The 22,262-nt window shown below is 40.0% G+C and overlaps 1 protein-coding gene across 17 annotated transcripts in view; it reads left to right on the top strand.

The window, feature by feature from the left end:
• The window catches only part of NCKAP5 (NCK associated protein 5), a 454,622-nt gene that overhangs the window by 198,470 nt on the left and 233,890 nt on the right, over positions 1 to 22,262 (top strand). For all 17 annotated transcript variants that reach the window (XM_064435175.1, XM_064435174.1, XM_064435171.1 and 14 more), the window contains one exon: positions 22,053 to 22,126. In XM_064435175.1, the coding sequence (XP_064291245.1) occupies positions 22,053 to 22,126 (74 nt within the window). The remainder of the gene's footprint in view (positions 1 to 22,052; positions 22,127 to 22,262) is intronic.

The raw sequence follows: 22,262 nt of genomic DNA, 5'->3' as shown, positions 1-22,262 counted from the left end.
GTCTCACTCTTGGTTTTGTACTGACACCTGTTCAGCTGCGTGCTCAGCACCTCTGCCTGAGCAGGTGAGCAGCTCTGACGTGGCTGATTGCCATCCATGGAGGGACTCCCCTTGGCTCATCCTCTCTCTGCTCTGCCCTCTGTGCTGGGTTTTTACCTTCCTGAGGAGAAATCAAGCCCTCAGAGGGAATGCAGTGGGGTGGGTTGCAGGAAGCAAGTGGCAAAGCTGGCAAGGAGGGGGTAACAGGATTTTCCATTGGCTCCATCTCTGCAAATTTCCACTGGGATAAAGAGAGTTGCAGCAGCAGTAAAATTCATTACATTGGACCAACTCTGTGGAAGGAGGCTTTCTGTCTGTGAGGTGACAGGAGAGGCATGGCCTGGAGAAAATCAGTGATGAGGCAATTGAGAGCAGTGAGCTGTTCCTACAAAGTGCAAACTTTTCAATCACCATTGTAGGCAGATAATAAGAATCTTTTCATTTATACTGTAGAAACACGTTCAAGGCAGCAGCAGAGGTGTAATAATAGACTTTGCTTCTGGAGCTGACAGCAGGGGATTGAGATAATCCTCAGGCAAATACTGGTCTCTGTGATTTCCCCTCTTACTTTATGAAAGGTCCTACTTCTTTCCTTAAATCTGAGGTCTGTTTGAGCTTCTCAAAATCTCAAGGCTTCAGAGAAAGAGCTGGATGGAGCCAGGAGTTCAGGCGCCTCCTGCCTAAAGCCTAAACCTACCCCACAGCACTGGCAGTGACAAAGCTTATAGAAATGGGATTTTACAGGAAAAGATCACCTCCTCCTTGCCAGCCCCAGCTCCCTTGATGGCAGCAGTGCAGATCCAGTGCTGCATTCCCATTTACCCTGTTCTTGTCCTGCTGGAAAGAGACAGCAGTGCACTGTAATGAGCAGAAGATGTTAAATGCTTGGAAAAAAGCTAAAATTCATCTGTATTCAATCCACCTTTTAAACATCATAAACCCTGAGAGAAACTGAATGGTTGTTTAAGGGACTCAGGTATTTCCCAAAATCCTGTAGTAAAACTTATCTTCTGCAAGACCAGTACCACTGAAATGAGAGGACCCTGAGTTCATCAGCTCTGTTCTCTCTTCATAAAGATGGTGATCTTCAATGGTTTTTACTCTGAAGAAGTGGGAAGAGATCATCTGGCGCATAATACTTTGGGAATGTAGGAAGATGGAAGACTGTCAGGTTATTCTTCTTGGAAGTCTGGGGGCAGCCCAAGATTAAAAGCCTTCCAGGGGAGGTCAGCTGTGAAGGGTGTGCTCACTTGTAATGGGGTTCTCTTGAGCAATTTAAAGTCCCTCCTGGGACCCTGATGATCTGCCTTCAGTGTTTCTTTCTGAATGCCTGCACTTTATTACCTCCTAAGGAGCTCCCAGGGCTCCCAGTGAAAATTTGTTCAAGTGTTTGCAATCACACCAACCCACCCACCCAGCCCCATGAAGTCATGCTCAAAAACTGCAGGATGTCAAGTGTCGTTGGCATTCCTTCATTGCCTCTGGAGCCCAGGATCCTCCTGCTAGCCCTGACCCAAGACCAGGCTTATTTATGACTCACAACTAGAGCAATGTATGTGGTTTTTATTAAGCAAAAGCCCAGGGGACCAGTTTTTAAATGAAGCAAAAAAATTGCACAGGAGCCTAAATATCAGTCATTTCTCTAACATACCAGGCTCTCCAGCAAGTCATAATGCAATTGATGCATTGCACAGTTTGTGCTACACACTAATCATGTCAAGGTAGCTGAAATGGGCTCTTCATTCATTTATAGCCTTTTCTGTGTTGTCAAGGATCTAATGCATTCACTTTAAATATAATAAGGATGAAATGCATAGCTATTTTAAATGGAAACCACTTTTATGTAATCAAAACCCTTTTGGTAAAGTAAAAATTTTGAAGTGTTTATGGTTCAGACGAACTGCATGACTGTTACTACTGGTCTTGCTGTTTCAGCCATTTTACTGACAGTGGCTGGTTACCCTTACAGTGAGCAGAGTGAGTTACAGTGGCAGGTGTGAGGCTGAACTTTGCCTTACATCACTGGAGTTGACTCCTGGACAGTTAATGATAAAAATTTTACTGCAATAACATTGTCACTTGTAAATTAACAGAAATGTTCTAAGTAACACTCAACATCATGTGAAGGTTTGAGGTTAAGCACCCACTTATTTTAAAAGCTTTATTTGTTTCATTTAGCCCCTAGAAGCCATCATTGACACTGGACCATTGCTTTTAATTGCCTCACTTAAAGAGCACATTTCAAAGTCTGTAATTGTTTATAGGGTTCATGATCGTTAAAACATTGGTTGTACAACTGATATGAGGAATTTTTTTTTTTTCACTTTTTGAATTTTCAGCCTGGCAGGTAACCTTAAGTAACACTCAAGTGAGCTGTCCCATGGAAAACAGATTTTCACAGTCAGCTTTCTTATGCAGGGCAGAGGCAGAGAATAGCTGTGGAGTCACTGGTATTTAATGTGAGCTGGCAGGAGCACAGCTGGCCCTGACATGTGTCACAACACATAGAGCCAGCACGTGCATGGAAGGCAGCTCTAGTGATTGCAGAGGATCAGCACTGAAACAGGCTTTGGCCTCTTTATTCTCTCTCTGTGCATCTGCTCTTGGCATGAAGGTGTGTTTCGTTCCCTACAGAAAGGGCTGGGATCGTGATTCATGAACATATTTTCACTCACTGCCCTGGGACATAGTGATCTCTTTCAGGACAATTCTATTTTTTTTCCAGCAAAATCTATTTTCATACAATCCTGAACATAAACTGCCTTCCTTTAGAGACACAATCTCTAATAATTTTGCTCTGCCCTAAGAAGAATAAGTTCATTTAAACAGAAACTTATGTTTACAACATCTTGGATAAACTCCCTGCTTAAAAATTCCTACAAAATACACTGAGGAGATATAAACTTTTTCACTTACATGAAATGATGCAAGTGTAAAGTTCTTGATACTCAGTGTCAGGCATGAAATGCACTCAGGCTGCCAGCTGTGCACCTGCATCCACAGGGGACACCTGTGGATTGCACAGCCACTGAGATATGTCACTCCAGCTTTCTGTGGAATTATTTTCTGTGGAATTATTTTCTTGGTACGTGGAAATTCTGTTGACATCTATAACTTTCTGAGTGCTCTCATTTGAGTCCCTGCTCTCATTACTTATGACCATTTCTTTGGGTTATTTAGCATTAATTATGCAATGAAAACTGGTGCAGTAGGTTCTGTGGGTTGGGACAAGGGCACATTGACTTGGGGGACAATTATCCTGAACTGGTTAGTGAAACCCTGCCAAACACCAGCAGCAGGTTCTTGGCAAGCAGAATGGAGTATGGAGAACCAAAAGGATGCAATTTGATTGTCTTCACCCTCAAAAGTGGGGGAAGTTAGCCCTGGATAGAGCCACCTGCCATGCTGGTGAAGTTTGTTCCATATTTACCCTGCTCTGGGCAGTCAGGCAACAGGAGGTGTGGTATGAAGTCCTCCAATAAATTAATCTTCACTGGCATTATGCTTCTCTACTCTTTCATTTCTCATCCCCTTTGTAGCCTGCTTGTTTCCACATATGTAGAAGAGAAGCATTTATGACATGAGAGTGAAATGCAAAACCTCATCAAAGCTCATGCACTCCGTTGCATTGGTACCACAGCCCACTAAATATTTAACAAATAACTCTGTGACACTGGCTTTTTTCCTTTTGGAAAATAATTATTAGAAAGTAAGTTCTGGTAAAAAGTCTCAGATTTTTTGATGTACCAAGATTTATAAGGTAATTTAGAAATGGAAAGAACTGTATACATTCTAAGTGTTATTATTCCTGACTAATCAAGCGAACAATTAACATAAAGAATGGCAGTCCTCTTACTTGCACTTTTGATGTTAAATGAAGGCAGACCAATAATACATAATGAATGAAGATAAAGCCAAATGAATTTCTGAATTTTGTTTGTAGATGAGTACATACATCAAACGGCCATCTGCCCACAGAGAAAGGATTAGAGGTCTGCTACCACTTTCATTCACAGCTGACAAAGGAAGGGAAATACAGTATTTCTCTTCTGTAGTCTCAGTACAAATCTGTTGTAGATATGAGTGTGACACTTCTTGTGACTCAACATTAGAAGACCATAAAAAGTTAGAAACTGGGGATACAAAGTGCATTTCAAGAGCCATGATGAACATCATTAACTTTCACAGGACAGACTGAAAGGTCTGTGATTCACTGATCAAAGTGGGTGTAATACTGACTCTGGAATTAAAAGTCAGCGTTTCTAGAGAGTTTTAGGAAAAGAGAAACAGAATATCAAAAATGAAATGAAATGAAATGAAATGAAATGAAATGAAATGAAATGAAATGAAATGAAATGTAATAAAAATACATCCATATGCTATAGATGTTGGCAACTCACATCCAAAATTATTTGGAATGGAAGAAGCCTTGTATGTACATTATCACTGAATTTTTTGGTACATCTCAGCAAAGACCATATGCTATATCACAGCTTAGGAAAGATTTTATAGGTCAAGCTGTTAAATGCCAATTTAGTTCATAGGCTGCAATTTTGAACAATTACCTCTGCAGAGTGTTTCAATCTCATTAAAAACTAAAAGCCCTTGTTTCTAGCAGATCACATGAAGCAAAACATTTAGGCTGTTCTGCAACGTCCCTTCTTCACCTCAGATAAATTTTTGGCCAGCAAGAACTAGTGTATTTGGGAAAGTATACATTGAATGTTCATGCAACACCATGTACACTTGTGTTAAAACAAAAGTGAGGAAAGGCTGTCCATGATACAAAACGCTGCAAATAGAATTTGGGAATTTTTTATTTTAACAAGCAGCACAAGTCTAGTTTTCTTCACACAGTTTTTATGTATATATAGATTTAAATGCTAAATTTCAGCCTACTATGGCTGTTGTACACTGTGTAATACACATCACCTGCAGCTTCAGAACTGGAGAAGGATTCAGGTCCTTTCTGAATCCTGCCAAACACTATCAAGCAAACAGTGTTCTTTTCTTCACCACTAAAGGCATTGCAACAGCAATGATGGGTTACTGGTTCTGAGTGCTGCTGAAGGAGCTGCCTGCACACTGGGTCTGAGTGGGGAAGGTGGTCAGAACTAAGGTCACTTATTTTGGGAATACTTGATATATATATTTGAAAATGTAATCTCAATCTCTCTTCAGTACAAGCTTGCACAGGGTTACATTTTCCTAATGTTCATTCATTGAAAATGTGTGTGTTTTTGTTAAGATATAGAAGATGCCAAAAGTTTATTATGAGTATAATTATTACCTGAGTAAAGAGATTCCAGACCTTTGTGACCTATCCAACATGATTAACGTAAGACAGATACTTAGAAAATGCCTATAAATTGAGAGTTCTCTTCTAGTATTTTCATATTTTTCATTTGAAAAAATGGCTTTGCTGCTTGCACTTACATGCTTTGTTAGAAATAAAAAGTTGTATAAAGGTGTGTTTTCTTCTAAAATCCCACAGTTGCATAGACAGAGCCTCCTAAATGTGTTTGTAGATGATCCCTATTTCAAATGTTAAGTAACTGTTTAATTTATGTTAGGGAAAATAATTCTTCTTGACTGTTGTTATTATTATTGGCTGGGATCATTCTGTAGTAAAAATTGAGAACCCTTTTTTTTTTAATTCCTGAAATAATGCCCAGTACTGAGCTTGCTGATCCTTTCCCTACAACTGATTTGAGATCCTCTTCCCTAAATCTTAGGGCACTGATCAGTACTGTTAGAAACTTCCTTTTAGAATTACTGGAAGATTAATTTTTTCTTAAATTTAGTCATAGCTCTGCCCTTGTCCTTTCAAGTGATTATATATGTTTTCTTCACTTCTGTGGGAAAAAAAATAATTAGCAACAGACTCATGAGAAACAAACTATGTATTTTATGAAATTAAGAACAACTGTCTCTTAGCATGCACTTCTACATCCTTTTGTGTGTATATGTGTATATATATATATGTATATATATACAGTTTGTGAGTTTGTTTCCTTCATTACTTTTGGCCAGCTGCAATGTAAAAGTCCAGTTGTTTTATTTCCCATTTTGATTCTGAGACTTTTTCTGTTTGATAACTGGAGATTGCACAGAGAAAAAGCATCTGACATTGTGCAAATAAAATACCTGTCCCTTTGTCAGACAGGTTTACAGCCACATAAAAACACACAAAGGGAGTGAAAACAACTGCTCAAACGTAGAGCAGACATAAATCTTGTTTCAATAAAGCTGAAAAGTATTAACTGACTCCTGGAGTAAGGGGGGAGAGGGAGAACATTATGTTTTGAGGTGTCCTGTGCTGGAGCTGGGAGCACATTGTTCACTTTTAATTTCCAGTGATCAGACACAGTTATGGGAAAGGCACTTGGGTTTGGCACCTTTCCCTGTGCTTAGCAGGCACTGAAGGTGACATCCAGGGGGATCCCAGCTGGGATTCTGAGTGTCTAACCACTTACACTGGCACGGAGCAGGATGTTTATATTTTTAAGCTCTAAAGCTCTACACAAATAGGCCGAAGATTTAGCGAGGACACAATAATTGCTTTTCTTTCACCAGCAGGTGACATATTTCCCACTGAGAAAAATATAAGCCTGCTGCTTTTAGTCATAACATGAGCAACAGGAGGAAAATAGATGAGAAGGTGGGAAATGTCACCAGTTGTGTCTTGGAAAACACGTTTGCAGGCGAGAGCGAGCCTCTAAGTGCACAAAATTAAAACATTAAATGGCAGGTCTATGTTTATTGTTCAGGAGCCACAAGTCCTCTAATTTTTTCATTTAATAATTATAATAATTACCTGAAATTTTTAGATTTCAGAGAATGGTGGGAACTCTTTCTTGTTCCTTTTCCTTGCTGTGTGTAGCAGACCTTGACTGAGCAGGGAGCATTTTTGTGTGCCTTGGGTGGTGTGAGGACAGGGAGCAGCCCCATGGGCTGGTCCAGGGAGGGAGTGGGCTCAGAAAGGCCTCTGATGCTGCTCTTCATGTCTAGCAATGCAGACACATACTGCTCTATCATCTTATCACATTAATTAACAGCAAAAACACTACACCTCCCTTACTGAGTATCTGATATTGGTAGCACATTGCATCCCTTTCCCTGTCATTTGCACTCCCTAAACTTGGACTTAATTTTCAAACTCAGTCCTCCCTGCAGCCTTGTTAGACTGAGGTTTTCCTCTGGCCTTGGGTGGCCAAGGCAGGGACAGCAGGGCTGGGCTCCACATCTGACTGCCTCTCTGGGAGCTGATACATGGTGATGGGAAGAATGATGCAAATTGGTGGCAGAAATGGTGAAATCCAGCCTAGAATTGTGCTCAGGTGTCACTGGGGTTGCAGTGATATCCACTAGAAAACTTTCCCAAGGCTTAAAGGGCATACAAATAATAATTTGTCATAATGATATACAAATTATCACAAATTAGTGCTCTTGTATAGATTATAGGTTAGTAAATACTTCTGAGTTTGCAGTCATGTTCAAGAATTTCCTCTTGATGGATATTAATATGTGCCTCATGTCTTTTTCAGATAAAGCAGTTAGAGCATATCAGTGCCATAAATTAAAAATCAGATGCTGAGGCAATCCTCAGATGTCCCAGGAGAATAGTACATCTCCTCCACATTATTCCAACTCCAAGCTGCATTTATTATATATTCTTTTGGCTAAAAATTGAATGCTGCCTTTTTTAAAACAAAGGTTTTCCCCATGTAGCACTAATCATGGCCAAATGCATAATTATTGACTTGTGGAAAGCAGAAAACTCTGCCATGATTAATAACTAAGTATTGGATTTGAAAGCAGAGCTTTAATCAGGAGCATTTTAGGAGACAAATAACCTAAAGGTCTTTTTCAGCAAAATTTGAAAGATAAAACAATTCAATATGGCTTGAGACTTATCAGCTGATACATATTGGCACAGGAAATGTAATCTGCCAAAGCATCAAAAAATCACTTGTGCCTGAGATGTCTCTGGAGCTGATTTTGTGACTCCCTTATGGAAAGAGCCTCTCCAGGTTTCAAGGCTGTAAGATTAAGTCACAGGATCTGAACTAAATAAACACTTTTTGAAGTAGCTGGTTTTGTACATGTGTGTGTGTAGTGCACAAGCACACCTGGCATGCTCTGGATGTCAGGTCAGGATGTAACCAGGCTCAAGGACCAGAAGGACTGAGCATGTCTTGTTTTCACCCATGGTCCTGCCAGGGTGACTCAGAGAATGGGACTTGTTCAGTGACTCAGTTTCCCCCAGTATGCAGATCAGTCCAATAATCTCTGTGAACTTTTTTTGGCATTGCAAGAGAGCCTGAAAATTTTGCAGTCTGAAACAGCAGACTCGTTTGCCTTGTCTTAATCCTCCTGTGCACCATATTTACTTTGTGGCTAGACAGATACTCTCATATTCAGCATGTCCTTCTGGCCCCAGGCATGTGATGCATGAATGCAAAGTAATATAAGGGGGAATTCTGCTATCCACACAAGTGATCGAGTCTTTCAAATATGTACAGAGGGAATTTTTCTTCACCTTATTCAGTATGAATGCAAGGAAAGGAATTTATAAGCTTGGCTTCCTTGCCCTCCTCCTCTCAGAAAATGAGAAGCCAAGCAGTGGGATACACAGGAAGGAATGGGGAGACAGTTTAAAAAATTTACCAAAAAGTCTAGAGGTATTTCAGAAATCTCCAAGGAAGCAGAATGAGTACATTGTCATTAAAATCTCATTAGGTGCCTGTCTAGGTCTCTAGCTGTTTAAATGCTCCATCCAAAACTGTGTTGTTTTTATTCCTTTGTGATTTGTGCTTCTCCTTTCAACAACTGGAGTGACACAGCAAAAGTAGCTGGACTGAAAGATCCAGGCCATACTGAGCCCTGAGATTTGTTTGTTTAAGTAAACACTGCAGGGTTAGACATTGTCTGAACTCCTACCCCAGCATCCTCATCAGGAGAGGCTGCAGCAGGAGAGCTGATCAGGATGTCAGCTCACATCCCAGGTGCATGGAGACCTTTCCTTTGAGGCTCTATCCCACCACTGCTATGCAAAAACCTCTGGGTGGAACAGTTTTATTTTACAAGACTCAGTCCTAAAGGGTACTTGGAAGGAGGTGAGACAAGAGAAATGGCTCTGCTCACCTGCAAAACTTTTGGGTGCTTCCCTACAAGTCTTCAACCATGAAGTGTCAAGGCACATTCCTTCTAAGAGCTCTGGCACTGCTGTCACACTGTGCCACTGTCTCCACGTCCAAGCAGTGACTGTAGGACACTTGTTTCTGACAAAATATCCACTGAGTCCCATACAAACGTGATATTACTGTGGTGTAGTGAGGTGTTTGGTCTAAACTAAAAAAAACTTTGGAAAGCAGAAGAGGAGAAAGGTTGGTTTTCAGTTTAAGGACTTTTGCTTCAAAAGAAAAATTGCAGAAGTACCCATTTATATAGAAGTAATTCAAAAACTTTATACTGACTAGCTTGCTTTTCTTCTTAAAGCTTTTGTAGGTGATTTATGAAAAGTGCTATTTCTATTATTCAAGCATATGAAAAGAAGCAAATTAACTCATTGCATTATGTGGACAGTCAAAAGAAGAGTTAAATGGACCATATGACTTTCCCTTAAAACATTAATTTTCTTGTGTTGTCTTTGATTTCCTTCATAATAAAATGTTCACAATAGCCACTGGGTATTACTGTATGAAAGATAAATTAGATCATTCTTATTAGATGTAAATCCTTTTCTAGACTTGTCATCAGGACATGATTATTGTAAATTTCTCTATACATGTGAAATGTCTATCCCTGAACACATTTCCTGTTGGAAAACAAGAGATTTTCTGAGTCTTTTCATTTAGATACTGTCAAGTTGATGGCTATGGAAATGCTTTTTAAATGAATGATTAAGGACTGTATCTAAAGTTTTGAAATTGGTTTTTCTCCCCTGAATAAGTTTAATTCTGCAGCATCAAGGAGTGCTGCGGATGCTCAGCACTTCTCAGAGCAAAGCCACACAGCATTACATGGGCACAGCTCAGTGGGGGCAGCAGCTCAGTTTTGTGACTCTCTGGATGTCTGCAACACCTGAAAACCACACTTACCTGGTGGGCCTCTCTTTATGTGAGGAGTGAGACATGAGAAGTTTCTACTTCTGATGGGAGCTGGGAATCTGGGAGACCTGCCCTGCCTGAGCTGTGGGGCAAGGCAGAGCCTTCAACACCAATCAACCCTTTCAAAAATAATAGCTATGAAGGGCATGTTGGTGTAGATGATGCAGATTTGAATGGGAAAGAAGCACTTTCTGGGCTGGAAACTCTCTTAACTGCTGAAGTTTCTTGAAGCTGTTCTTTTGGGTTTTTTTCTCCTCTGATTTAATGTGAGGTCAGTATTTCTGATCTAGACTATGCATGCAAACATCCTAAGGCTTAGGAAATGAATCTAAATCATTAGCTCTTGTGAAAATCGTACAATAAATTGTCTGTGAGTCATGCATGGAGCATCTACAGAGTTCAGACACAGAATTTCAGCCTTTCTGTTGTACATCAATTATTGCCACTAGTTTTGAATACTCAAAAACATGATATGCTTAACAAATGCTAGATAATAGCAAGAGGCAGTACATTCCAGAGTGTTTGTGTACAATAATTACTGTCCCCAAATGAAACTTTTTTAAACCAGTATTTGAAAATCTCTTGGTCCAATTACTCTAAACAACATCCATTAACAGTAGAGAGTGAAACCTGATTACTTTCAGCATCTTGTCTATGTTCATTTTGGACTGACGTGGCCTCGGTTAATTCCCTCAAGGTCAGCCTGATTCCAGTTGAAGCTGGCCCATAACACCCTTACACACTGGAAATGGGATGTCGCCTTCATGTGAAAAAAATGCTTTTAGGTACAGGATTGCTACATGGTAGGTTTTTAATTTGCTCTCTCGGCCCCAGAACAATGAGAGCCAAGGCTACTGCAGGAAAGTGTGTCTCTGCCTCTGGTTCCCAAGGCAGAAACACTGTCAAAACATCACAAATTTGGCAGTAGAGTAGTGGGTAGACTAGCAAGACTCATAACTGGTTGCCATAGATTTCCCAGTTGATGATGATAAAGGTCTTTAAAATGTAATTCAGTTAAATATCACAAAGAACTTTTCCAGTAAGCTTCAGTTAACGACAAGATTGTATTACCAGAAATATAAAGATTTATGCTTATATTTCCACTTTTAATTCCTATTAAGCTTCCTGTGGATTAAAGATTCATGTGTAAGAAATATGGACAGCTAAGTATAACACTTTGTATAGCACACATAAAATTAAAGGCATTTTTAAAATTACATTTTTGAACGCTAACTGGCAAGATGGTGTGTAAAACAAAAAGCTATCATGTAATCTGAATTGTGTCTATATATCCCGCCTAGCAGCCGACAATGAATATTTATCTAAGCAAATATTTTCCAGCCTTTCATGCTACAGTTTGTGTTTGTTTCAGTCTGATTTGAATAAACAGAATGCTCTGCAATAACTGTAACTAATATCTTTAGGCATATAACATTTGAGATGGATCTGCAATTCAGTGCAGCGGTATTCAATTGCAGAAAAATTATTAGCATTAACCAGGAGGTAAATTACAGCTCTGATTTCACTGGTACTGCATTGTACCTGAGAATTCTATAATGCTGAATGAAATTAAAGTTTCACTTTAATTTTTATGAAAAGGAAATAGATTCTTGTTAAATTGAGCAGCATTATTATGTTTGTTTAGCATCTACCAGGCACGGCATAATGGAGTCACAAGTGTTCAGGAGATAGAACATAATAGTGCATCACATCACTTATAAAAGCACAAGATAATAATGGTTATTAATACAACTGTAGTATACAGAATTTGAAGAGGGAGGGTTTTTTGCATCTTAAGTTAAGGGGAAAACCTACCAATTCCTATTTTATGAAAGGCTTTGTATTAGTCTCAGTTATCCTTACACACTAAATTCAACAACTGGCATCCAAATTCACCCCAGGAAATGCACCCCAGGAGCTCTCCTGGTGCCATTGGGCATCTCCCACTTAGCCCACAGGTCTGCCCATGGGGTGCAGACTGCCACCTTCCCAGACTGGTGCCCATGGCTGTGAGTTTTTACAGCATTGGTGGGGATGACAGGGTTGGATTTGCAGCCCAACAAGAAATTGTCCTTGCAGTGCTTTAGTGCTTTCTGTTCCACGCAGATTTGACTTGGAATTAGTGTCTGTAACCAAAGGCACTGCTTTGGCTTAGGTATTTAACAGGCCTACACAACATAAGTGAATGTCTGTGTGCTGTTTGCTGACACAAATGTTCCAGTTCTTTTTTCCTTTCTGGGACTTTACTAAACCCTCTCAGTATAGCTTACCATTAAAGTGAAACATTTTCCTTCCACTAAATCCACTTTCACTAAATCCCTGATACACTCAAAGTTTATCTCCAGCCAGGATCACATGATGTTGTCTAGCCTACATACCACTTAGGAAATGCCAAACTTCTTATGATTAATCCCCTGACCCAGAAAGTCAGGTCCCATTGTGCTGCCTGCCTGTCCTGCATGGGGACTGTGAGCTCCTCACAAGAATCTGCTTTGCAGAACAGTCCACCTTCCTCCCATATGGAACTGAACAGTTATATACAAGAAAATAAATTGAATGCAGATGTGGTAGACCTTCAAATACCTACGAGCACGGCCAGTCCTGTTGCATTTAATGCATGCTTTTATTTTCTTGGATATCTTGTGGAAATAAGTCCATGAGTTGGACTTCAAGGCTTGAAGAAAAAGTGCGATTTGGGCAGCAGTTTACAACTGATCCATGCCTAGACTCAGTTCTGTCCTACAATCAGTCAATACCCAAATCTGAACCTGATGCAAGTCCTGGTAGTGACAACAAATGTGTTTCAGGCAGAGTTGACAAAGCTCCCTATGAGCATAGCTCCTGCTTTGTTTATAATAAACTATGAAAATGTAGAGGTATAATTTTGTGTTAGCTTCAGATTAATTTCTTTTTTCTCTGTGCAAAGAGTGAAAAATGAACAGGGGATGCTTAGGAGCATATTTATTTGCACATTTCTTCATTTTTCTGTGTGTTTTTGTTTATGTATCATGCAGATGAGATGGATGGATGTACGCAGTCACACTAAATTCAGCATACCAGGAAGGGGTGGGGTGCTGGAAGCTGCTTCTGAGATTTTCTGAGCAATGCCACATTATTAACTCAGAGACAATCTTTTCTTGACTATAGATAATATACAGACGAGACATTGAAAACAGAGCTGTTGACATGGAGATTAATTTTCGAAATGTGCTATAACCAGTTCCATTCTCTGTGTGAAAATGTTTGTGGTTAGAGCAGAGCACGGTGGCAGGTGGACAAAAGAGGGGTGGTTGGAGAAAGCAAGTGAAATCTGTCTGGAAAAGAGGCCCCAGCCTGTGGTGCTGTACATCATCTGCTCATCTCCAGATTCTGTTTTCCATCCATACAAACCCTGAAGGGCTGGTAATTTGGGGTTTGCTAAAGCTCAAGTTGCCCTTGTCCTTAGAGTGGGGGTCAGAATCTGGAGATCCTCAGAACTTTTCCTCACCTTGTTTTGTCCACTGATGTTTCGAAATATTTCAGCATCATCAGATGCCTGTAACAATTTTTAACCTTACTTTGAGATATTTTATATATGGGAATGGAGCCCACAAGAAAGACAGAGATGGACTTCTTACAAGAGCATGGAGTGACAGGACAAGGGGGAGTGGATTCAAACTGAGAGAGGGTTGAGATTTGGTGTTAGGAGGTCCTGGCACATGTTGCCCAGAGAATCTGTGGCTGCTCCATCCCTGGAAGTGTCCAAGGCCAGTTTGGATGGAGCTTGGAGCAACCTGGTGATGAAAGGTGTCCCTGTCCATGGCAGGGGAGCTAGAACTTGATGGTCTTCAAGGTGCTCTTCAAACCAGGCCATTCCATGATTATATATAGTGTATACTTTATAATTTTTGTTATTGACTTATAATTGAAGGAATGAGCATCTACTCTTTGTGTATTGTTTTTAGTGGAAGTGAAACCATATAAAGATAGACTTATGTGTATGTACATTGTCCCTCATCAGAAGCTGCCAGGAGAAATGTGAGGACAAGTGACAACAAAATTACAGAAAATGGTAAAGAGATATTTGTTGGATAGATGGCAGTGGTTACTCTAAGTGAGTTTAAAAGTCTGATGCATGCTGAGAATGAGGCATCTTTATCTGTGAATCCCAAACGTCCATAATAACCTCAGAATTAAATTTTCCCAACTCTGCAATAGATCCTATGAATGTTTTTCTATCCTTGTTGTAACTCCTTGTCTTCTTTAGACAGTGGGAGTCATGTGCAAGTGCCATATGTCTACGTAAGTCAAATGCCTCCCACCAGCAGTTCTTCCATGTGTTGTGGTTGATTTATATTCATAAAAAACATTCAAGAAATGATTCAGACATTGTAATTACTTGGTAATGTCAGGAATTGATTAATTAAATGCTCCAGTGTTTACTCTGCATTTTTAAGGCTGCTAACATTTCTGGGCATTTTCTTTCAGCATCAGAGTGTTTGCTGGGTGAAGTTTATTAATGTAAATTGGATTTGACATAAACAAGACTACAGCTAATTATTTCATGTAAATATACACACTGTGTAGCAGCAAACTCATAAAATCTGCACATCTTCCTACTATTTTTTTCTAAACTCTGGATGTCTGTTTTAGCTAAATAGCAAATTGTCTGTTTTAGCTAAATAGCAAATTCCTGTTGCCTTCAATGACACTGTCACCTTTTCATTGGTGGAATTCTGGGCTGTAAAAATTTTTATCTCTCTCTGACACCTCCTTAATTTACACATGGTCATCAATAACTTCCAGCAACCAGGAGCTCTTACATGTGCTTAGCATTATGCTAAGCTTCACTTTCTCTGTTCATTTTAGATTTCCCTATACAGAGGGATTTTATACTCAGTGTGGACAAGAACTTTCCATAAACTGCAGTAAATGGGAGAGCAGCCCCAAACCTGCCCAGGAGACACAGCCAGGGTGCTCTGACACAACCTGCTTGTCCATATTTATTCCTCTTCCTGCCCAAAAGGCAAATTTTTCCCTTTTCCTGCTGAAATCTTTAGTTGGTCCAGTGGTCTTGTTGACTTTTTTGCATGTTAGAAGCTCAAAGCATTCTTGGTCTTTCCTTCCTCTGGGACAAGCACTGATGAGTGCAGTCCATACTCTGCACCATCACCGGCATCTGCTGCAATTCCTGCTCTGTCACTCAGGGTCAGGCCCTACCCAGCCACTAGAACCTTGGGATAGGAGGGTATCCATGGAGATTTGGCCTTTATGGAGACTGTTTTGGTTCCATATCCAAATTAGGACATCCATGTATCAATGCTGTAGGGATGTATTGCTCAGTGACTCTGCTCATGGGAGTTACAAGCTCCACAACTTAGAGGATGTAAATGCAAACTTTCCCACTATGATATCATCCTTTTTTTTACTGATTTATACTTTCAGGGGAAGAAAATCAGCTAAAAGCATCATTGATTTGCCTGCTGGACAAAATGTCCAGTTTCCTTCTCTTCTCAGCTAAATGGAATGATTTGCTCGATGTTTAGCAGAAATGGCATAATTTCCATAGCCTGATATTTGCATAGGATAAATATTAGTTTGTTTGCAACTATCCAAACCAGCCAAGAACCTGGAAATCTGACTGGGGGTAGTGGTTCCTACCAAATTTGCTCCTCACCTTCCAGCTTTTGGTCTACTGGTCCACTAAGGCAGGGAAGAGCTCCAAGACAGGAGATTTGCTCCTAGAAAATGCCTTACTGGAAAAGAGAAAGGTTTATAAGCTGATGGGAAAAAGCATAAAACTGTGGCGTTCTCTCTCCCCATTTCCCCTGTGGGGAAAGAGCTCCAGCATCAGTGTCACTGAGTGGCAGAGTACCCACACTGTTATCCAGGGACTCAACTCCTTTAGGGACACACTGGCAAAACCCAAAAGCAACACGGCTCTGTGTGCCAGCTGCAGACCTGAACAGCATTCCTCTGAGAACTATCCCTGCATCCCTGTCCTCAGAGAGCAGAGGGTGCAGAATCTGCCTGTCAGCCAATGAGCTTGTGCTATTTCAGGCTTTACTGAACTCTGCTGTGTCTGTGGATGGTGCTGGTTAATAGGGTGCAAAGTGGAAGCCAAGCAGCAGCAGGAGGAAAACCCAGCTGATTGTTTATCAAAACAACTGGCTTCAGATGAATTGGTAAATCAGTTTTAATCACTGCAGCTGAGATGTAATATGAGCTGTTCACTGAAGCTTAAGTGATTTTGAACAATTAAGAAATTTGCTCAATATATTTATTAAAATATTCATTACTGCTTTTTCCATAATGGTGTAATATGCACAGGGGCTCTTGCCAGCCTCCTACTCCATTGCAGAGGCTCTCAATGTACACTTTCATGCCAGTTGTTAATAAACCTGACAATTAAAATATTGACAATTGAATAAGTAATAATGGCAGTTTTAAAATATATTTTTTTCTCTAAGCCACATGGTTTAGCTTTCATTGTTATTTAGGACCAAAAGTGAATACTCTAGCCAGGTATGCCATTGAAAGGAGTGAAAAAATACTAATCCTAAAGGGTTTTGGTTTTTTTTATACCTGATTTCTTTTTAGTGTGCAACAGAAAGGTCACTCAATTCTCATTGCTATTGCTTTTGGATATGAAAAACATTGTCTAGACAAGAATACATATAAGTATAAATATATATGTGTGTCCTCTTAGGCTGCTGGAAAAAAAGTCTATCTTCTGTCAAAGGTTTATGCAGCAGGATGAAAACAAAAATAAATATTTTACAAAAGTTATAATATTCTCTGAAGTCACTCTCCCTAGATTTAAAACTTTACCCTAGGGCACTCTTCCAAGAGCCTTCAAAAAATTACTCATGTCTGCACACTCAGTGTAACAGCTTAGATGTCCCCCTTGTTGCTTTGCTAACATCATTTCCTAATTGCAACAGTCTGCTGTTTAGCTCAGACAGCTTTGTTGTTGTTTGATTTCTAATAACCTTTCCCTGTGAAAGTGTGACTTCCTGAACTGCAGCAGATGATTGTGGGCTCTCCATGGAGCTCCCTGTCTCCAGGGCTGGACGGCTCCAGACTCTTGGAGGAACTTGTCTGTGCTCTTGTTCACTCAGTTTTTTTTCTGCTCCCCAGAGACCAACATTTTCCTCTGTGGAGCCCAGGAGCCTGAATCCTGTCTGCTTCCAAATACAAATATTAGGGGAATCCAGGGGAAGTGTTGTGGAACAGTGGGCTAGGGCTCTGTGCACAGAGTTAGTTCCAACCAAACCAGGAGTGCAATTAGATGTGTCAGACGAAAATGGAAAGCTTTGGGCTGAATATAAAGTTTACCTCCCAACCCTGCTTCAAAACTGGGCTGCAGGAGTGTGCCTAGTCTCTGTCCCAGTTTCCTGTTTTCTGCACAGCTCAGGAACCTCAGCTGTGCACGAGGCCCTTCACTGGGAGCTTGTTCAGGACAGGGGAGCGCTGGCAGGGGGACAGTGGCCATGTCCCCATGTGCCTGGCTGAGGTGTGTGGGTCTGGGGAAGCTGGGCTGTCCGTGCTGCAGGAGGGGCCAGTGTCATAGTTGAGATGGTCACAATGCAAAGCAACACTCCATTGTCACAAGACTTCAAGGCATGTTTTTATTATAGCTTGCATGCTTTGTGTACATTCTTACAAAACTCATTCGTTTACACTTTAGTCATTGGTCAGGAAAGACAAACAAAGTGCTCATTGGAATAGACAGTTGCAGGTTTCTCTTATTTATCCTCCTTCCTTTCTTGGTTTCTACGTCAATGACCTTGCTAGAAAATTCTTTCAGGGGCAAACATGGATCCTCTTATCAAACTTCTCTCTGGCTCACAGGAGCTGCTGTAAAACCTCTTCCACAGGCCAGTCCCACCCCTGGCCCTGCTGCCCAGGCGAGCCTTCAGCTCCTGAGTGGCCCTATTGAATTAAGTACGTAATCAAGTGATTTGCTGGTATCCTTAATCCTTTTCACATCTCACTAAGCTCATTAAACTCTCTTTGATACCAAGCTGTGCAAGTTCCTTAAGAGAGGCAGAGTGCTATTCCTTTGGCTTGAATTTATCACCTCCAGCTTCCAGCGAGAGACTCCTGTGCTGGGAGCCTGAGGTTGCTTGAAGGGTTTGCTCTGTAACAATGGATGGGAAAATGTTCTGTGTGCTGGATAATTTTTGATACCCTGCCCAGCACAACAACAGGGATATGCCAGAACAAATACCCAAGTAACCAACCAAAATACCGAGCAGTGGATCCCAGGCCTCAGTGGAGGCACTTCATTTCCTTTCTTTTCCCTGTTTTTTCCTGACAGCCATACAGCTAACAAAGAAAATAAAAATAAAAAAAACCCCAAAAACGAGCAAAACAATTGAGCATTGCAAAGTGAGATATTTAGTTCTGTCAAAAACCCCCCATATTTAGGTGTGTTTCTAGGCTTGTGCTTCAACTCAAATCAGCAATAATCTGGGCAAAGCAATTCTCTAATGCTCTCTAAATTAGATGAGCTGGTATGTGACATTTGCATGCCATCTCCCCCTGCATGCCAGAATACATGCAGCTGTTAGAAAGATTTTCTACTGCATTTAAACACATGCAGAAGGTTTTTTCCTTAAAACACTGCCATCAGTGGAGGATAGATTGAAGAGTGAATTTCTCATGGTTGCAAGGTAACTAATTCAGAAGAAAAGGGACACTCATTATTCTGAAACGGATTTTAATTTTTTATTTGTTTGTTTAAATCTTGAACTTCTCAGTAATCCTGCAAGTTGTGAGGAATAGCTGGAGGTAGGAGGAGGACTCCACGCAGAGCTAGCAGTGCAGGCTGCTGAGGTCTAGTCCAGGTGTGGACAACAGCATGGATGGCAATTCTACCATCAGCACAATTGCTATGTAACAGTATCAAATGCACATAAATACTTTAATTTGGAGTCTACAACTTCAGATTAAATATGCTGTGTCATTTCAGAAATATTGGCTTGGCCTTACACAACTTTATCCCCTCCTGTTCTGCAAGTGCTCAGTTGTTTTAAGGGGAGCAGGAAGAATTGTGACCCCCTTTTGAAACCCTGGGACTGCTGTGCTTTTACAGTTTTTTCTCCCATTTGATTGGTCTGTCTCATTAGTATCTGAGTACCACCGTGTCTGCCTAAATGATTTTGATCCTTACATCAGAAAAGGAGGCTCCACATAATCTTTCATACTCCACAATTTTCTGTGCTACTCAGAGCCTGCATGGCACAAGCATTCGTAGGACAGAGCTCCAAGGAAGCCACAAAATACTTGTATTTCCCCTCTAGGTGTGATCTATTGGGCACTGTGAAGTGCTTTAATGAACTGTACACATCGTCTTGTTAAACATAGTCAGAGAATCATTTAGGTTGGAAAAGACCTTTAAGGTCATTGAGTCCAACCGTAAACCACTGTGATTACTTTGGGGTTTTTACTCACATTTTCTGCTGTCACTGAATGTGCCAAGCTATTCTAAATCACGAAGTTGCTCTAAATCTCAAGTGACTGTTTGCTATTTGCTTCACTCTGACAAAATGATAACACTGGGTCCTGATCCAGGGCTGGCAGAATTTGTCTTATTGGGACAGTTGATAAGAGAAGAGAGCAGAAGCCTGGGCTAAGGGACAGAGGCCTTGTCTGAAGCAGATGGCTTGCTGCAGACACAGCTGGCACATGAATGTGCCAGCAGAAAGGAGGTGCTGCTAACCACCACCAAATCATGGCTGCTTTTTTTGCATCACTTTTGCACACTGACATGATTACATACTTCCAGGCTGCTGGTTTTTAAAGAGAAACAGAATAATATTTCTGATCTGTCACAGGAAAACCTTAACATTAAGGGAGAAGTCATCTAGGACAAACACAGGGCTTTCTTTTTCCCCATTGTCCTTATTTCCAAAAAACACTTTTAAAAAAATTGCTTCAGAATGAGGTTTTTATATCATCATGGTAGAATTTATGCAGAATAAAACTGCTGATCCTATCTTTGCCTGTAGGGCAAAGTGCACTGATGAATAAATCAGGAATATTGTTTAATATTACATTAAGAAGATGTAAAGGTATTAATACTAATTTATTCCAGATTCATTGTAGTAAAAAATATAAACTAAAATAGGCAACTTGTTTTAAATAACTTGGTACTGCAAGTAATCATCATTATATATTCGTACAGTATATATTTTGTGAACTCAAATATATCTGTATTGCAGAACGATTTCACTGGAATTAGCTTAGAAGAAGCTTCCTGCTTAATTGCCACTGAAGTTTATGGTGTTTCTCAGGATTTACATGATTTAATGTTTTCTGAAAGAAACAGTTATGTGATGCTTCTATTTACAGCAGTTAGAATGGAATTTAAACTTGGGGCAACCGCAGAGTTTAATGGAAAATTTTACAATACCCAAAGTTTTTCAAGCCATGCAGTTTGAACAGGATATGGCTGAGGTGCTTTTGCAGAGGCTTACTGGGAGCTGAGTCCTGCTCTTTCTTCCTGGCTGTGCCAGGGATCTTTGTGCCTTTGCAGAACCACCCTCCCTCCCTCTCTCTATCTCTGAACAAGAAAATAATTACTGTGGACAGAAACATAGAGTCACTTGGAACAATTCCACTCCTGCAAAATAAAAATGTACATTTATATATAAATTATGAACATTAAAATCAGCTAACATTTATCTTCATCTTGAGGAGACACAATGATGTACAGTCCCTGTAGTGGCTGTCTCATATTCCTGGTCATGAAGATAAATGGCTCAGAAGAACCAACTACTTTGCAACAAAAATCCATATTTGTACACAAAAGAAATAATAATAGTAAAGAGACAACTTCTAATACAAAAAGGAACCCCACAAAGTGGTTCTGTGACGAATCCAAAGGTGAAACAGTGGAGCTATAAAAAATGGAGCTTTTGTCTCCAGAAAGTGAAGATGGATTCTTTACTCCAATACTTGCAATTTCCTGAAGTATGAGGTTTAAGACATATTTTTGCTTTGGTGAAATATTTCAGGACAGTTATATTATTACTGATAGACTTTCAGAATAATAGTAATGTGACTGTGTTGGTACTGCTGTCATCCAAATATATCATATTATATCACGTTATTCTGTGGGCTCATTCTGAAATATTTGATATAAATAACACTGATGTTGCCTTCCTCCTGGAAATGAGGTGGTGTATTTCTATTACTGATAGATTTCTCTGTTGAGAATAAACATCATCTCTTTGCATTGAGTTAAAGAATAGGCTTCAATAGGAAAAAATCCAAATTTTTCATATGGTCAAGATTATTTATCAGAAGTTCTGTCTAGACACAAGTACAGGAGCTTTCATAAAGCTGATATTTCAAGTTATTGCATCTGCAAAAGTTGGACTGGAAAATAATACAGGGGCTGAGTTATAGCTTCATTTTCAAATAGGGTACATGCTATAGTATTTTTCATACTGTCCATAAAAGAAATATTTGAGTCAAATATTCAGTTCACTTTGATTAATATCTAAAGTAAACAAAATGTGCACCAAAACCAATGACTGCACTGCTGGGCAGTCTGGATTTTTCAGGGTTTTTCAGTCTGGATCCAGAGAAGATTATTCTAGGCTTGGAGTATGGATATGAATATATATGTACACTAATTTGTTTGTGCTGCTTGTGTATCCTCAGTGCCTCTTGTCTTTCCCTGAAATAATCTCTGAAGTGTGAATTAGGCTACTTCCCTGTTCATGTTATATAAATCCACATGTGAATTTAATCTAGATTTTTACATGACTGTGCACATCCCTACGTACATGGGAGAACTGGGAGAAAATCAAAGTGCATTCCACAAACTGACTCTGACTGGTTTTTACTCAAAATTTTACAAATACTTTGAACATTGAAAAACTAACATTGTAACAATTTTTCATTTAGGAATATATGGACTCCAACAAATACATAGAGCATTTAGTGACTCAGCTGGAAGAACAACGCTGGAATTTATGGAGGCAAGTACTGTGCCATGCATGTTTATTTATGTTGCTATTTTGGAAAGGATACTGCAATCCATAGTTTCCATTTCTGAGTTCAAATGAATGATTGGCTATTCAGTTTCTCCATTTTTTAATTCTTCGTGGACTAGCA

This window comes from Passer domesticus, chromosome 10 (genome assembly GCF_036417665.1).
Source record: "Passer domesticus isolate bPasDom1 chromosome 10, bPasDom1.hap1, whole genome shotgun sequence".
Classification (NCBI taxonomy): Eukaryota; Metazoa; Chordata; class Aves; order Passeriformes; family Passeridae; genus Passer; species Passer domesticus.
This window is presented reverse-complemented; position numbering and strand designations above follow the sequence as displayed.